The sequence below is a fragment of the Carassius carassius genome, chromosome 41, assembly GCF_963082965.1.
Source record: "Carassius carassius chromosome 41, fCarCar2.1, whole genome shotgun sequence".
In the NCBI taxonomy this organism is placed as follows: domain Eukaryota; kingdom Metazoa; phylum Chordata; class Actinopteri; order Cypriniformes; family Cyprinidae; genus Carassius; species Carassius carassius.
In genome coordinates, this window is record NC_081795.1 from 25,406,657 (window position 1) to 25,425,665 (window position 19,009).

At 38.2% G+C, this 19,009-nt stretch overlaps 1 protein-coding gene across 1 annotated transcript; it reads right to left on the reverse strand.

Moving 5' to 3' along the window:
- Nucleotides 1-1,610: 1,610 nt before the first annotated feature.
- mmp28 (matrix metallopeptidase 28) lies at nt 1,611-16,035 on the reverse strand. The gene is made up of 8 exons (XM_059533601.1): nt 15,879-16,035; nt 14,538-14,614; nt 13,657-13,820; nt 11,060-11,281; nt 7,966-8,211; nt 4,911-5,054; nt 4,670-4,834; nt 1,611-2,147 (listed from the first exon to the last, which is right to left on the reverse strand). Exons 1-8 carry the CDS (start codon nt 15,960-15,962, stop codon nt 1,747-1,749), a joined length of 1,503 nt encoding a protein of 500 aa, XP_059389584.1. The 5' UTR covers nt 15,963-16,035; the 3' UTR covers nt 1,611-1,746.
- Nucleotides 16,036-19,009: the final 2,974 nt, after the last annotated feature.

Below are 19,009 nucleotides of genomic sequence, written 5' to 3' on the forward strand. Positions count from 1 at the left end.
CTCTTCATTCACTGTTATGAATTGATGGCGGTCATATAAGTACAATTTAAACCATGCTAATGCACTTCCATTAATGCCAACAAGGTTTTCTAGTCTATGCAAAAGAATGTTGTGGTCAATTGTGTCAAACGCAGCACTAAGATCCAATAGCCCTAATAGAGAGATACTACCACGATCAGATGATAAAAGCAGGTCATTTGTAACTCTAAGGAGAGCAGTCTCAGTACTATGATACGGTCTATATCCTGACTGGAAATCCTCACATATACCATTTTTTTCTAAGAAAGGGTATAATTGTATCTTGGACGGAAAAAGGAGATTTTGAGATCGATCTGTAATTAACTAGTTCTTTGGGGTCAAGTTGTGTTTTTTTATTTTTTATTAGAGGCTTAATGACAACCTGTTTGAAGGTTTTGGGGACATATCCTAATGACAATGAGGAATTAATAATAGTCAGAAGAGGATCTATGACTTCTGGAAGCACCTCTTTTAGGAGCTTAGATGGTATAGGGTCTAACATACATTTTGTTGGTTTAGATGATTTAACAAGTTTATACAATTCTTCCTCTCCTATAGTAGAGAATGATTGGAACTGTTCCTCAGGGGATCTATAGTGCACTGTCTGATGTGATACTGTAGCTGACGGCTGAATGGTTACAATTTTATCTCTAATAGTATCGATCCACACAAATGTCCACACTTGTTGATGCTTTATTTCTCATTAATTTAGCTACTGTATTGAATAAATACCTGGGGTTATGTTTGTTTACTTCTAAAAGAGACAAAAAGTAATCAGATCTACGCATTTGTAATGCTTTTCTATTGCTTTTCTAGGTGTAGACGTTAATAAAACATAATCTAATAGGAAGAAATAAAATAAAAATGAACTGAAATAAAATGTATTTCAGCTAGTTGCCAAGGCAGCATTTCTCATTTTCATTTAGTTTAATTAACCTGACATAAAAAAAAAATATAAAAAAAAATGAAATTGACAAAAAAAAAATCATTAAAAATATATGGACTTGATGTATTTATTAAATAAATGGACAGTGCTTATAATAAGACTACAGCAATATGCTTAACAGAAATTAGCCCAAGTCCAAGTATATATTAAATTATTTACATTCTGTTTTTTTATTAGTTAACGTTCTAAATAAATTAACAAAAATGAAAATATCACATATTTAGTTTTCATAAAAATATGAATATAGTAAACCATGCCATTCAATTCTGTGCCAAAATTTTTTTTTATATAATAAATGATCTTTGGGTATTTTGAGCTGAAACTTCACCTGAGATTTATATTACAGCTTGTAAAAAGGGGAATAATATGGAAATGGTCCACTTTAATGACATTCCCAGTGTGTTTTTTACTTTTCCAGCATTAGATTTATTTTAAGGGATATAATACAGCTAAGATGGCGACTGATGCTTTTGATTTGCATAATATTTTATAATGGTAAACAACCCAACATGTGTAATTTGGCTGATCCCGTCATACATTAAATGTATTATTTAAATCGGTTAGACTAAATATTTAGATTTCTGTTTGCCATCTTTCTTAATTATATCTTAAGCTTTTATACAGCTGCTTAACTGCTTAAAAAAATGCAATGTCATTATGTTACCAGTTAATCAATCATTGATGCACTCAACATAAAACATCTCTGGTGGCATTTGTAGACCTCAAAAGGAAAAGGGTTCTATCAGGGATTATTGTGAATCTCATTTGTCTCCCTCTGCTGGTCAGAGTATGGCATTGCCCTGTAATGATGGAGTTGTGTGGCAGCCGATCCACGGAAGTCTCTCTGTCCACCGTCCAGCTGCAGTGATCCGCACCTTTCCAGGATCAAACCTCCAGTACTGCTGCTCTTTAAAGAAATACAGCTTTCCATCCGGTCGAGTCAAGGCCCCGTTGAGTCCGCGTGGAAGCCCCTTCCAGTCCTGCAAGGCACGAGGATAGTACGGCTCCACACTGAGAGACTCCAGGTTCAGGACATAGTAACGGGATCCTCTGAAGAGCACCATGTGTCCCAGAGGATTGTAGAAGAAGGCACAGTCAGAGTGATTCGGCAAACCCAGATCACTGCTCTTCATGGGGAACCCAGGGTCCAGATCAGAGCCTGAGTAACGCCAGATCCGCCGTCCTGTCAGAAGAAAACAACATGGAAATGAGTGGAGTACATGCAGCTTAACCCTCTGATGTTCAGTCATTTTTAATGATTTTTTATTCTTATTTTTTTTCCTGAATCATACACAATGGGTAAAGATTTTGGCACTTGCTTTGTAAACAGAAAAAAATTATAATATCATGGTCATTCTTAAAAAAAAAAGTCACACTCAAAAAAAAAAAAAAAACAGTTTACAGCAGTTCAGTGGAACGCAACCAAGTTAGTATGTTTGTGCATTTTCCATAATGATGAACTTCTATAACTCACTTTATTATTTTTTTTTTCCAATTCAGCAGTGTTACGGCCTAAGCCTTCTGAGTGTTGTATCTGTATCTTGTGTGTATTTGTTTGTGATCTAATTAGTCTTTTCTCTTCTGAGTGTTAGGCTCCGCCCCTGCACACCTGTGTCCTGTTGCTCTGATGGATCAACTAGAGTAAATAAGAGAAGTGTGAACCAGAATGAGAGCATGCAGCGGTGAACTCTGTGCACATCATGATGTCCAGCCAGCCTTTGAAGAAAGCTGTGGCCTATTTGATCTTTATTTGGTTTGATCTATTTGTCAGTGTCTGTTAAGTATATTCTTTGACTTTGGTATAGTTTAATTGTTATTGTTACATGTGGAGAGTTGAGATGAATGAGAGATGGGAGATTGAGTAATCATTTAAATTGCTGTTTGCCTCACGTCTCCTTTTATGTTGTGGACCCCTTTCTAACGAGCATCTTATAACAGGGGTTCGTAACAGCAGTAATTTGCCATGTGTTATTTCCACACAAAATGTTAAATAAAAACATTATCAAACTATGCATTTGTTTTTCGATTTGTCAACCAAAAAATTATGAAATTCTTCCTACTAGAAGATTTTGCTCCAATCATTTTTGTGAATTTGGTATCAGGAATTTACTAGTGACTGTTTTTAATACCAACTATGTTTAAGACATTATAGACAAACATAACATCATGATTTTCTGTAAAGCAGTTTTGAAAATGTGTATTATGAAAAGCACTGTACAGATAAATCGATGTTGACTTGGGCTCAAGATAGGGGTCTGAAAAAAAAAAGTTTTATTATTTTTATTAGGGAAGTGTCTTGCATTAATGTAACTATTATTCAAGACTACATATTTCAGACCAACTGAGAATCAAAGAGTGCAATGGCACACCTCAAGACACATTTTAAAACACAAAAACTTAAAAATGCAATGATTGTAAAAAAAAAAAAAAAGACATCCATCACAGAAACACAAAAACACTTTCAGTGTGAATAGCCACTTTTAGCAGTGGCTGAATTTTCTCAAAAGTTATTTTTCAATAAGTAGCCTTTTGTTTCAGTTGTTTGTATGTGAATATCACTCTGATAGTGCCTCGATGCTGTCTGTTTTACTGACTTCAGGTGACTCTGTGAGAGAGCCGTCTGAATCAATGCAACAAGTGGCTTGTTTGTAACAGGTTTTGTTGTTACTGTATTGACTCGCTGGTGTTCGGACCAGGACACGCATGATAAGGGGCGTAACATTTCCCTCACATGATTGAGGCATTCAGCCAATCATATTGCACTGGATAGCTGGCCAATCAGAGCACACCTCGCTTTTCAGAATGATGAGCTTTGTAAAAAACTATGTATTTTCAGAAAGGCGGGGCATAGAGGAGAAACCCTATAATGTACAGTATGTGAAAGATTATGATTTTTGAACACATTTCATTACACCAAATACACAAAATAATGATATTTTAAGCATCATCATATTACCCCTTTAGAATACTCACAGCAATGTATCTGCATATGTATCGGCAGTAGCAAGTTCCTTTTCAGTTCCTTTTTTAAAATTGTTTACTTAACCTATTTACTTCTGTTCACGAGTTCACCCTTACATCTAATCTGAAGGCGAATAGTAGGCATATTTTGGTGCGCTGTCCTGGGGGAGGGGTCCGGGCCCGAACCCAAAAAACTCCCCCTATCCCTAATTTGGGATAAAAAGATTAGAAGTGAGGAGTTGGGGTGGAGGAGGGATGCCGAAAAACTGTCGTGGGACAGGAGTTAGGAAGACTGGATATATATACACTTGTTGTGCTAGTTAAGATGATTAACTAAACAAGATGCACCCGTGCCAAATTGGATGATTACCTGATCGTGCTCCTCCCGAACTTAGTTAATAAAACCACATTTCTTATTGTGAACAATTCATAAGCACATGTTATTTAACAAAAAATGTTTGCCTTATCTATCATCTAACTGTAAAACTTCCTCTTTTCTTTCCTCTTGACATAACTTGGCAAACTTACATTCAGTGTACATGTTTGCTTATGCACAAAATCAAGTCCAGCCCTATATTTTTTCATGTTGAATATCCTTTTTCATTTGGAAATATATCAAATTACTGAAGTAAAATGGATTTAAAAGTCACTTTGAATGTAAAACTGAATGCACTGCATTTGAAAGCGATGGTCAGAAAACCAGGATTTTGAAATTTGGCACACATGCAACACTTTAAAGCCTACCTTTAAAGAAGTAGAGCTTGCTGTCGAGTGGGGAGAAGGCAGCCGCTTCAATAGCCAATGACAGCTGTGGCCAGCGCGTCTGAAGAGGAAGAGGAGCGCTCACACTGCCGTTAGACACCGTCCAGAAACGACTGCCCTGAAACACCAGCACTGTCCCATCCTCATCTACAGAAAAACACTGCTTTACACAGCTCGAGGAAAGCTAAGTAACATAAGAATTGACATGTCTTGCTGTTCTTACCCATAGTGATGGCATCAAAGAAACCCTGGCAGTAAAGGGGTGTGAGGGAACCTCCTTTAGAGTCTTGAGGAATCTGCCAGTCCTGCATGGTCCATCTCAGAGCCCGTCCCGCCAGCTGCTGCACTGAATCCCCCAGTGGTTTACCTGCGCACACATGTATGCTAAAGTGTATGACATCTGCATTTATACGCATATGAATGTGGGAGACAGGAAGACGTGTGATCAATAGAAGGCTGGAAATTTAAATCTGCAGGATTGGAGTGTTGCAGTGAAGTAGAATACATATTTTTAAAAAATGTTATATTTAAAAAACAAAAAAGATGCATGATGTTGTTGGTTTTGTCCTGACTCCTTTGTTGACCTAGTTTCTCAGTTTGTTTGATTATCATCATGTTCACCTGTGTCCTCATTCATTACCTCATTAGTTCCTTGTTTAAACTCCGTTTAGTTAGTCCTTGGTCTGGTGTGACAGATGTCACATTACGAATACTGTGGTATCCCTAGAAATTTCACTTGCTCAAAAATCAAGTGTTAGGGAGTTTTTAAGAGCTAAAAAAAAAGGCCTTTTAAAGATTTTTCTTGGAACGATCCTCTTTGTCCCCTCAAATTTAATGCACTGAATTCAGCGTGTCTTGTCCGAAAATAAAACATCTGATGGCAACTCGTTTTTTTCTCAAATCTGAGAATTTAAATCTCACAATTCTGCCTTTTTTTACTTAAAAACTATACATAAAGTATAGAGTGCTCATACTATGCTAACATTGTAATATATTAGTGCTGCCAACAAGCACTTTGTGTGTGTGTTAAACCTTTAAACTTTTAGTTTTAAGCAGGTAACGTTTGGATAAATCTCCATTCATCTCAGTGGACAAACAATTGAGATATTAAAGAGACTATTTTCAAAAGATTTTATTTTCTAAAAGTTAAATATTCCACAACAAAGGTTTACCTTTCATCAGATTACCAAGAATTTTCCAACCTACGTGTCCAAATAAAAAGGTTTCAAATCATATCTGATTTCTTTCCCTGGAAGGCTGGAAGAAAGAGCCTGGCAAACTCACTGAAATATGTTTTTGACGCTAGCGCTGGTATGCAGCTCGTCTCATGCGCTGGATGGTGTGGAGGCTTTCTCTGTGTGGCGTGTGTAAACATGTCTGACACGTTTGAGAAACAGCTGACAGCTTCACCGGCCTGGAACTGGAGCTGAGTTTGTCTTACTGTCTCTCAGTGTCTATCTTTGTTTATCTCTGTCTGTAGAGTCCTATGATTTCCTCGAAGCGTAAAACACGGATGGAATCCAGCCATTAAAAATGTATTTACTGAATAACATAGAATGTTACAGAATTTGCCCAATTTGGAATGAATAAATCAAAAGTAGGTCAGTTCACTGAAATCAAATCGAAATAGACTAGTGTCTGGGAATATTAAACTGCAAAAGGACTGTTTAAATATGAATCCTGCATGTTTCTCTGTGTGAATGAATGGCACAGATGTGAGGTTTCACACGTTCATATTACATACACACACAAACAAAACATTCACGCCAAATTCAGTTTAACTTGAACTTGTGACAGAAATATTACTATTGTACAGCAGAATGTACGTGTAACTACTTATACTGATACATTCATTATTAAAACTTTATTTTTAAAGGAATAATTATACAAATTTTCTTCCATGTTGCTGTTGTGCAGCATTTTGTTTGCCAAAAGGAAATAATAAATAAATAAAATAAAGGGTTTGTTTAAACTTCATTTGAATTTAAATGAATGTTTTCTGCCATTTGAAAAAAAAAACTTAAAAATTTCATAGGGCCCTATTATTGATGAATAAATACGTTTTTATCAGTCAAATTTAATTAAACCAGAAGTCAGAAAAAAATTAAGCAGAAAATGGAAAATGCATTTAGGGCTCTAAATATTTATTTTTGTTAAACTTTTATAAGTTTAATTATTTCAATTAATTAAACTTACTTTTTATTTAATAACATATATTTTAACCATGAAAACCATTTTAACCATTAAGTCCAGAAAAACGTAAATGTAAAAATGGGTGTAAAATTTAAAAAGATGGAATTTGGGGAAAAAGAATAAAAAAAATCCATAAGACCCTATGCCTGTTTCACCACAGCCTCACAAAATTAGCTGTATTCATGGTCTCGTTTGTGTGAGAACATCACGAAGGGTTTGATAAGATATGGACTAGTATGTTTGTGCATCCGGGTTAACTCTCAAGAAGAAAGGGTCATATTTCACCCAAAAATCAGCCCCATAGCATTATTGCTATAATGATACCTTCCAACAATTATTTTTTAAATGAAAATGAACAAATTCAGTACTATTATGATGTATATTTAAGAATTTAAATAATATAATGGTTTGTTCACTTATTAAAGAGAATGGCATTGTTTGCATTACAGTAATGTGTCTTTAAATATGGTTCTAAAATGAAATCTATGTTGTAGAGACTACATTTAAGCATTTAAGTGTCTTTTTTCTGTAAAGGTGTTTGTGTGTGAGAGCATGATTAATCCTACATAGTACACACATAATGTGAGTAATCCTGTCTTCTGCAGAGATAAATTAAGATTAGAAGAGCTAATTTATAATCATTGCAGTTCTCAGACAAGCACACATGTGAGACAGAGGTATTTTCTGAAGCATCTGTTTTCTGCCTAAGCACATTTTCACAAGAAAATCATGATTCAAATCATAATGCGTCTATAAAGAGCATTGTTTGATTACTGAGAGTGACGAGAGCATTAAAGGATTGTTGTGTGGAAAACACTTGGTTTGTTTTATGAAAATGACTTAGCTTTGGCACATAGTCACTCAGTTAGAAAGCTCAAAACATTAGAGCAAGGAAAATAACAAATTCATGCCTGTATGCAAGTTCTTAAAAAAAAATTTAATTAAAAAAAATGCAATAATTAGTAAATGACACCCACTCTTAGTAAAGGGCAGATCCCTGTTCTTTGCTGTTAAAAGCCTACAATGTTATGAACTAAAAAAAAATCTTTCTGGAAGTTCAGACAAGAAATGATATGCTTGTTTACCATACAGCTGTTGTACAGCAGTGATATCATCCCAGCTGAGCAGTGTATTCGAGCCCATCTTCTTATAGTACGGTGACATGAGAGCGTGACGGACAGGCGAATGCACCAATCCCAGAGTGTGGCCTATTTCATGGGCCGTCACCAGGAACAGGTTGTGTCCTTTGAGACCGTTCAGGGTCCAGCGTTCAGACATGTCAAAATGAGCTTCACCACGGAAAGGGAAAAACGCATGAGCCAGAGTACCACCTACAGCATAGAAAGATAGAAATAGGGAATAAATAGTTACATTACACACCTTTCATGTGCCTTTCTGTATCCTAGATGAAAGACTGATATAACTTTGCAATAAGAGGGTTGGTACAATGATTCTATCACACAGAGACGGAGCAGGCGGAGGCTTCTGGGACTTCACCCCCAAATGTTTATTCAAAAGCCCTGAATATTTTGGGTTTCTTAATAATGTAATCAAAAATATAAATGTTTGATACATATCTATATTGATATATTTGAAATGGTTCAGTACCACTTTCCCACAGTATCGATTAAGTGATACCAGCTATGCTTTATCTCTCTTTTCTTTCTGACAGCTTATTCACACACACAGCAGTCCTACAGAGATGCCCCCTCTCACTCTCACTCTAACTCACGCTCACACTCACTCACTCACTCACTCACTCACACTCTCTCACGCTCATGCTCACGATCTCACACTCACTCACGCACGCACGCTCACACTCTCACTCAGTCACTCACTCAAGCTCATGCTCATACTCACACTCACTCACTCACTCTCTCACTCTCACTCATTCACTCACGCTCATGCTCACACTCACGCTCACACTCTCACTCACTCACTCACGCTCACACTCATTCATGCACGCTCACACTCTCACTCTCACTCACTCACTCACTCAACCTAACGCTCACACTCACTCACGCACGCTCATGCTCACACTCACTCAGTCACTCACTCAAGCTCATGCTCACACTCACTCACTCACTCACACTCACGCTCTCACTCTCACTCATTCACTCATGCTCATGCTCACACTCACGCTCACACTCATGCTCACACACTCACTCACTCACGCTCACACTCATTCATGCATGCTCACAATCTCACTCTCACTCACTCACTCACGCTCACACTCACTCACTCAACCTAACGCTCACACTCACTCATGCACGCTCATGCTCACACTCACTCAGTCACTCACTCAAGCTCATGCTCACACTCACTCACTCACTCACACTCACGCTCTCACTCTCACTCATTCACTCATGCTCATGCTCACACTCACGCTCACACTCATGCTCACACACTCACTCACTCACGCTCACACTCATTCATGCACGCTCACACGCTCACTCTCACTCAGTCACTCATGCTCACGCTCGCACTCACACACGCTCACACACACTCACACTCTCACTCACTCACTCATACTCACACTCACACTCACTACTCTCACTCACTCACTCACGCTCACGCTCCCACTCACACACTCAACCTCACGCTCACACTCACTCACGCACGCTCATGCTCACACTCTAACTCAGTCACTCACTCAAGCTCATGCTCACACTCACTCTCACTCATTCACTCACGCTCACATTCATGCTCACGCTCACACTCATGCTCACACTCTCACTCACTCACGCTCACACTCATTCATGCACGCTCACACTCACTCTCACTCAGTCACTCATGCTCATGCTCACGCTCACACTCACACACATGCTCACACACACTCACACTCTCACTCACTCACGCACTCGCACTCACACTCACTACTCTCACTCGCTCACGCTCACACTCACTCACTCAACCTCACGCTCACACTCACTCACGCACGCTCATGCTCACACTCACTCAGTCACTCATTCAAGCTCATGCTCACACTCATGCTCACACACGCTCACGCTCACACTCTCACTCACTCACTCACGCTTACACTCATGCTCACACTCTCACTCACTCACGCTCACACTCTCACTCACTCACGCTCATGCTTACACTCATTCATGCACGCTCACACTCTCACTCTGTCACTCACTCACGCTCATGCTCACACACACGCTCACACACTCACACTCTCACTCCCTCATACTCACACTCACGCTCACACTCACGCTCACTACTCTCACTCACACTCACACTCACTCACTCAACCTCACGCTCACACTCATGCACGCTCATGCTCACACTCTCACTCTCACTCTCACTCACTCATACTCACACTCACACTCACGCTCACTACTCTCACTCACTCACGCTCACACTCACTCACTCAACCTCACGCTCACACTCATGCACGCTCATGCTCATACTCTCACTCAGTCACTCACTCAAGCTCATGCTCACGCTCACGCTCACACTCTCACTCACTCACGCTCACTCACTCACGCACGCTCATGCTCACACTCTCACTCAGTCACTCACGCTCACACTCTCACTCACTCACGCTCACACTCACTCACGCACGCTCATGCTCACACTCTCACTCAGTCACTCACTCACACTCATGCTCATGCTCACACTCACTCACGCACGCTCACACTCTCACTTAGTCACTCACTCACGCTCATGCTCACGCTCATGCTCACACTCTCACTCACTCACGCTCACACTCACTCACGCACCCTCATGCTCACACTCTCACTCAGTCACTCACGCTCATGCTCACGCTCACACTCACACTCACGCTCACACTCTCACTCACTCACGCTCACACTCACTCACGCACGCTCATGCTCACACTCTCACTCAGTCACTCACTCACGCTCATGCTCACATTCACTCACGCTCACACTCACTCACGCATGCTCACGCTCACACTCTCACTTAGTCACTCACTCACACTCATACTCATGCTCATGCTCACGCTCATGCTAACGCTCACACTCACACTCTCACTCACACTCACGCTCACACTCTCACTCACTCACTCACGCTCACACTCACACTCTCACTCTCACTCAGTCACTTACTCACGCTCATGCTCTCACTCTCTCGTGAGCGTGATAAAATAACATGGGATATTCCATAATACGGTAATTTAATTTATTTATTTATAAAGAAAGAAAGAGTCACCTGGCCCGTCAAATGCATTTCCTGTCCCATCATTGTGTTCCCCTTCAAAGAAGGCCAGCCGGATGTCAGCAGGACCCTGCTGGAGCTCCTGGAAGATCAGTCCAGACACATTACTCCAGAGTTGGAACGCTGTCTTCACCGCCACATGCACTTGACTGGGAGACAGATTACGCGGCCCATTCATGATACGATACGTCAGGTGACGTTTGTGCCACTTCTCTTCTGTGGAAGTACAGACAAGAATCAAACCAATGTTTGATTGTAACATTCCATCTGAGGTTCAACTTCATTTCATTTAGATTTGTGTGGTAAAAAATGTATTTAATTTGGAAGTAAAAAGTTGAATGTAAGTTGTAAAGTACAGTGCAAAAAGGCCCCAGAACAAAGCTGTTGCTAGTGTTTTTATTATTTCAGTTGATAACTACTATAATTATAATAATTAAATTTAAAACATCTTCATAGTCAAGTCACCTTTTTATAGCACTTCACTTCACATTATTAAACAGGACAGTAACAGTAAAATTCACAGTTTTGTTCTCACCTGATATCATCAGTCCAGTCACATCGATGATATTACTGAATATTGTATTTTGTAGTGTATTTTTGACCCCAATTTAGACTTACATAACTTTTAATTTTTTAGTATACATTAATGGCACCTTTAAAAACACATTATTAAAATTATATACTTTACATATTCAGCAAAAATCAGCTAAATTCCCCCAAAACGTCCTGAACTGATGAGAGCTGAGCTCAGTAATCAGCTCAACATGTGACTGAGGTTTTGTGAATTAAACATAATTACAGACCTCCAAAACACTAATAACTCACTTTTCAGAGCTATATGTGTGACTTTTCTCTATTATACCATAACTCCTAATTCATATTTTAGGGCATAATATAACCAACATAATATTAACAGTGTATAATAATAACAAGTGTTGTTGTTGTTGTCTTTTAAGGTTCTGTCTTGTTCATTTATTTCTTTGTCTTTGACATCACTAGATGAACCTCTTGCAAGCCAAAATACTCCCTTAGAAAGTGTGTGGTTAATGTTTGTGTTTGTAAATTTGAATAATTATGCTCAAAATCATCTACAATGCAAGCATAACCTATTCCAGATTATTTAAAAAATTATCCACAAGACTGAATAAGTATTAACACAAGAGAGGTAAGACAAATTGTGCTTTATATTGTGACTGAAAACAAATCTTTTATTTAAATGATATAGGAAATGATCATCTTCACTAATAAGCCTATGCTAGTAAACTCGTCTATGTGATGTCATCATGAACCTTCAGCCCTCACTACAGATGATATGTTTTGATCGTGAGAAGAGTTTGCAGACATCAGGTACTGACATGAAGCACACATACTCAGAGCATTCCTGAAGTATTAGTGAGTTCTCAAAGTGACAGGTCTGAATTTACGATTTCAAACCCCTGCCAAACACACACACACACACACACTCAAAGAGGCAAATTCACACACCTCGCCTCAGGTTAACATAGAGACTGCAAGAGTTTCACAAAACACTCATTCACTAAAACACTCTGTTTGCTGTTTTCACTCAGGTCTTGTGTCCCTGTGTTGTGTGTGTGTGTGTGTGTGGATGTTTTAACCTACTAGACATGTATTTGCTCAGTATGGACAGTAATTATGAGTCCCACTGTATTTAGCCATCATTATTCTCAGAATGAGAGCCCACCCAACAGCCACAGAACAACTAAAACTCCTGCGTCTGAGGAAACACTGTTAAACCAAAGCACAGTTTGACTGAAAATGTTGTGTCTGCCTCTTATCACATCAAATCTTCTGGTAAAAAACAACAACACAAACATCAACTGGATTCATTCTTTCAGTTTCTTCACTGTTTTGTTGAGTAAGTTAAGAATAAATTGTACTAAAATCAAACTGAATTAACTTTTTGGTGCTCTTTAGTCTGTACACTGTAAAAAAAAATAAAAATAAACTACAAATTTTCCAGTTTATGTTACCTTTTGAGGCTTAAATAATTTTCTTCAAACTATGTAAAAACAAACAAACACAAAAAAACATCTCAACTATATGAAAGTGAAGTGAAGTGACATTCAGCCAAGTATGGTGACCCATACTCAGAATTTGTGCTCTGCATTTAACCCATCCGAAATGCACACACACAGAGCAGTGAACACACACACACCACACTGTGAGCACACACCCGGAGCAGTGGGCAGCCATTTATGCTGCGGCGCCCGGGGAGCAGTTGGGGGTTTGATGCCTTGCTCAAGGGCACCTAAGTCATGGTATTGAGGGTGGAGAGAGAACTGTACATGCACTCCCCCCACCCACAATTCCTGCCAGCCCAGGACTCGAACTCACAACCTTTCGATTGGGAGTCCGACTCTCTAACCATTAGGCCACGACTTCCCACAATAAAATATAAAACCATGTCCTGGATACACAGTGTCTGTTTTGTAAGATGAGACTTCCTTTATAAACAGAGACAGCAGTTATAGTTCTGTACTTTGTATTTTATGAGGACTGAATGAGATTTCAGAGTTTTAGATGGTTCTAGATATGATTCTACTGAACAGAAGTTCATGAAATGTGTTCACCTGTCTGAGCGTAACGCTTCTTGCGGAGGTGTCGGCCTGTGAAGACCCTGCTGACCCTTTGACCCCGGGCGTCCTGAACCCCGCAGCGGGGCGAGCTCATCTTCTCCAGAGTGACTCTGTCCAGACCTCCGGAGACGGGCAGCTGAGACCACCTCTGAAACACTCTGACACACAGCGGAGCACTTCACTGCATCACTAATATACAGCAGATTAAACCATATGGAAATCTGATATATGACATATATTGCTTCCAGAACTGAGAAATATTTACAGGACAGCTACAGCCATCAAACAGTGAATGTATGGAGAAATAAAAGCAACCACTGATCTCATATGGACATGTAATGACATATCACTCTGGATCAAGAGGGATATTGCCATGTTACTTATAAAGAAACATATGTACATTTTCTGGGTAGATATACATTTATAAAATATATGAAACACTGTCTATGCAAATTAATTAAAACAACATATATACAACAATCTGAATGTTTATATGTTTTAGTAATTAAAAAAAATGCATGTCTATATTTTATATTTACTTATTTAACATATATTATTTATTATTTATTCATTTTTACTATTATAACAACTATATCATGTATCGACAGGTTTTAGGATGGATATACATGTACATAACATATGCCCAAAAATACATTACACATACATATCTACTGTATATAGACTAGTAATATATTTTAATATATTACATGTCTTAATTTCTTATAGGCTTTATTTGTTTTCACTGCACATTACAATTAGTTTTTGTGTACAGAAACAGCATTTTTTTATTTTGAGGAGATGATAAACTGACACCCAGAGAGTGATCATACAGTTATGGAAAAGCAGATAAAGCTCGCTGTAGATGACAGGTTTACCTGATGGCAGACCTGACTTCAGCTGTGCTGTGAGATTCATTCTCCTTCTGCAGGTATCCATATCGCTCCAGAAAACCCTGCGCACACACACACACACACACACACGCCATTATTACCCCCATCAGCCCTGTGACAGCAGCTTCGATCTACACCGGAGACATGCTGATATATCAGAGCATTTACATGTCACTGTAAACTTGCTTGTTTGAAAGCTTGTTTGGGATGAACTAGCATTTTTATCATAGACACAACAGCAGCCAATGCCCACATGAGCATTGACTGAGGTAGTCAGAAGCATTTGTTGTTCCCTGCATGAAACAAGAAGATCTGTAGGAGGATATGAGCTTCTGTGCCTCTGAAATGCTTTAGAAGATGGCCTTTATTGTGTTGTGAAATCCCTAGAAGGAAATACAGAATGAAAATCCATCCAGAATGTCTGTCAGGTACTGGCATGTAAACTGCATATTTGCTTGGCGCAGGTGTAGTGTAGATCTGCTTCAGATACAGCTACAGATGTTGACAGATCCAAGGCAATACATATAATTAAAGTAGTGGAAACAATAATTCAACAAAGTGCACAGAATCACTGATAGAGTATAACCACGAGAATAAACTCGTAAACTACAATAAAAAATGAAACCACCAATTATTATCAGTGGCTGTTTTTGTTTCTTGACAGATTCACTGTTTGATTGTGTGGCTGTCATGTAAATGTTTCTCAGTTCTGGAGACAGAAGCATCGCTGAACATGTAATGGCAGTGCTCTGCTCACAATGAAAATGCTTATTTGGGTTCAGCACATAGCCAATTATTCTGACCACAGAACAGGCTCATTTTCCATAGCTGAAGGGCACAGCAGGACAATACACGTCTCCAAAATACATGCATTCTTTTGTATAACCAAAAGCATGGCTTTTATCTGAAAAGCATGAAATTACTGGAATCCCAAATGAGGCACAGACGCACTCAAAAATATCAGCAAACAGAGGAACGTTTCTTAAAAGTTATATAAATGTTAGGAGACAACGTTCTAATGGAACGTTCTTATTTGAAAACGTTAGAAGAAAATTCTCGGAACGTCCTCAATTATGTTATTTGTGGTTGATAAACGTTCTAAGAAATGCTCTTTTGTAACATTTAAATAACTTTATAATCAACAACAATTTGACGTTTGAATAGCTATTAAATGAAACAGTCAAAGAACGTTATAGTAGAAACATTTTTGTAATCTTTACATAACTTTGTACTCACGACAAGAAAACTGGACATTTGAACTTTTTCATAATAATAACAATAAAATACCATTTAGCGGCAGAAGCAGCGGATCCGTGAGGGTCTCACCTGAGCCTGAGCAGCTGTGGAGACCGGAGAACTGACGGAGCTCTGGACACACAGCAGCGCTGACAGCAGCACAAACACCTCCATCTGTCTAAAACCACCTCATGAGAACAGATCCCACCCGAGCCGGAGAAGCGCCAGACACTTCACACTGAACGGCTCTGAGCGCGAGAGCTGCGCGCGCGGCCCGCCTCCGGAGCGCGCGGGCGTCACTTCAGAGACCTGACCCTGATGCTGACCAGGTATTTAGGCAGTGTTGGGGAGTAACTAGTTACATGTAACGGCGTTACGTAATTTAATTACAAAATTATTGTAACTGTAATTAGTTACAGTTACTAAGAAAAAATGAGTAATTAAATTACAGTTACTTATGAAATTGTTTACGATTACAAAGGGGATTACATTTGAATATTTACACACATCCACATACAGATTTAACTGATTTCTTTCCCAAATTGCACTGACTATTCTGAGACATACGCCCTAATAATTTCCGGGATGCGGAAATACAGTCTGGTTCGTAGAATCCAGTCATAAAAACGGAATGCCTAACGCGGACGGAATATGCCACATTTTGGATGACTAAATCAAAAGTAGGTCAGTACACTTGAATCAAAACATGACATCGACTAGTGTCTGTGAATATAAAGCCCCAAAAATGCAATATATGACTTGCACATTCTGCGTGTCTGTGGAAATCAGGCGCGGACTGGACACCGGGAGAACCGGGACAATTCCCGGAGTCCTGGCAGCCGATTTTGCCCCACTATTTAATATCATTATTGTATAATTGCCTGTCGAATGTACTAAAGCGATCATTTGCGAATCCGCCATTTGATAATTAAATCTCTAATAAGTCATGAATTGTTAGTCGTGACTCGCGCGCTCTACGCGCCTCCGCCAAACGGTTTGGATCAGACTCAGAGTAATCAATGCGAGAGAGAGAGAGAGAGAGAAAAGAGTGGACTGTGGAAGCGCACAGCTGGATCAGAGAAGCAGAACTACTGTTCAGGGTTTCAGGTCAGTTTCATCTGTAAAGATGCTTTTTTGTCGTTGTTTTTTTATTTATTTAGTCAAGCAGCAGCACGTTGCTCATCAGTCATCACTCAAAATACTATATAAAGGACATCATTATTATCTGTTGTAATGTTACAGTAGTAATTTAGCTGAAAAAAAAATCCGATTTTTTTTAATAGGTTTAGGGGGAGCTACGACAGACAACAACACAACCCTTACGAAAATTAACATTTTAATATTTAACTATAAATCCAAAGAAAATGGTTACTATTGTTTAAACTGTGATAACAAAAAATGTAAAATTATTTTACAAATGTATTTATTTAAAAATAAATACAAATCCATTTGCAAAAAAAAAAAAAACAAGGTTATTTTACTTTTATATAGGCTAATAAAAGCATGGTAATTTTTTGTAAGGGAAAAACATGACTCGTGTACAGTATTAGGATTTTTCTATAAAGATATTGTAGTATTGTAGAGTATTGTATTGTAAAGTGCAGTTTTGTTCAATCTTGAGTATTAAAGTCATGAGAGAGATGGATAACAGGGCAAAATAAAGAGACTGAAGAGAAAAATGGAAGTGAAGGTGCAGTTCAGGAGAGAACTTTTAATTATTTTGCATGTCCCCAAATTAAAGATTTAAACCTTTTTTATGTCAGGTCCATACAAAAAATAGTTTTGTCCATGAATTTGTTTGTATGAGTTTGAATTTTCCAGTCTGAATTTTTTTCCCAGTCCGCCCCTCCTGTAAATTAATGGCAAAGACATGGTTTCATTTACTACACATAGGCCTACTGAAGCTCGCAGTGTTTTCAACCTCTGCCGCCTCAGTATAGGAGTACACGAGCACATAAACATAATTTCTAGAACTGCTCTGTGTCACTTCATGTGCATTTTACTTATTTTGAGAAAACTATCATCATATACAGAGACAGCAGTTTCAAAAAAACACCAATGTTTCAGGAGTTTATTACACAGAATACGTCACATGCTTATTAGATAACTGTATTTAAGTTGATGTATATGCTTTTATTTATTATTCTTTAATTTTCACAAATTTAGAAAAGTAATCAAAAAGTAATCAAAAGTAATTAGTTACATTACTTTAATAAAGTAATTGAAAAAGTTACACTACTATTACATTTTAAACAGGGTAACTTGTAATCTGTAACCTATTACATTTCCAAAGTAACCTTCCCAACACTGTATTTAGGCTATTTAAACGCGTTGGTTATGTGTTCTTTGGAGACAATATTAAATCTATTTTAATAAATATATTTAAAATATTTTGCAAACATGGCAATGTCATTCATAAATGTTCCATGAACATCCAAATAAATAAAAAAAACCTCAGAAACACGTTCCATGAACGATTTAGGTTATGTTTTTGTTCTAACTTTGAAAGAATGTTCTATTGACGTGTGTTCATGACTTTGAGAGAAGCTGTGTAACTTCACTCCGACACTGTCAGAGAGACTGAGACAACTCAAACTCAACATCATGCACACAATACACAAAGACATGTGGGACTCTTTAATGCGGCGTTAAACTTGCCTCTGGTTTTGAAACAAAAAATTGTAATCCTTCCGAACGAATTAAAAATTAACAATTTGGATATTTGAATATTCTGACGAGTCTATGGATTAATTCACATCACATTTGTAACATTTGTGGATAAACATGATACTACACAGCATTCAGTAAGACAGTCGAGAGCACTTTGTAGTGCATTTATTCTGCTATTTAGGAAAACACCTCCCTTTATTATTGTTATTGCTTTAGCTCAAATAATAGTATGATTCTGAGGGCTTTAGATGTGTATCTTTGATCACTCGGTGTCTGAGTCAGATCATCAGTGTCTACAGACCGGTTTTGTGTCATGTATTCGAATTCAATTTTGTAAAACTTCATTACATAAAATGGAATAGAAATGTGAACTTAAATATCCAGTTTCACTTGTAATTTTCACCTACAATTATTTGAATGCATCAAATTAAAAGGGCAATTAAACAAAATAACATGCATTTACCACTTAAATTAAAATAAGGGTTAAATTCCTTTACAGGGTTTTTTTTTTTTTTTTTTTTTATACGTGGTGCACTGTTTTTCCACTTGCT

Coding starts and splice junctions, on each gene's coding strand:
- mmp28 (XM_059533601.1), bottom strand. CDS start 15,962: ATGGAGGTGTTTGTGCTGCTGTCAGCGCTGCTGTGTGTCCAGAGCTCC. Junction 14,615..15,878: donor CCACAGCTGCTCAGGCTCAG/GTGAGACCCTCA, acceptor GTGTGTGCGCAG/GGTTTTCTGGAGCGATATGG. Junction 5,055..7,965: donor TGCTGTACAACAGCTGTATG/GTAAACAAGCAT, acceptor ATGTGTGCGCAG/GTAAACCACTGGGGGATTCA.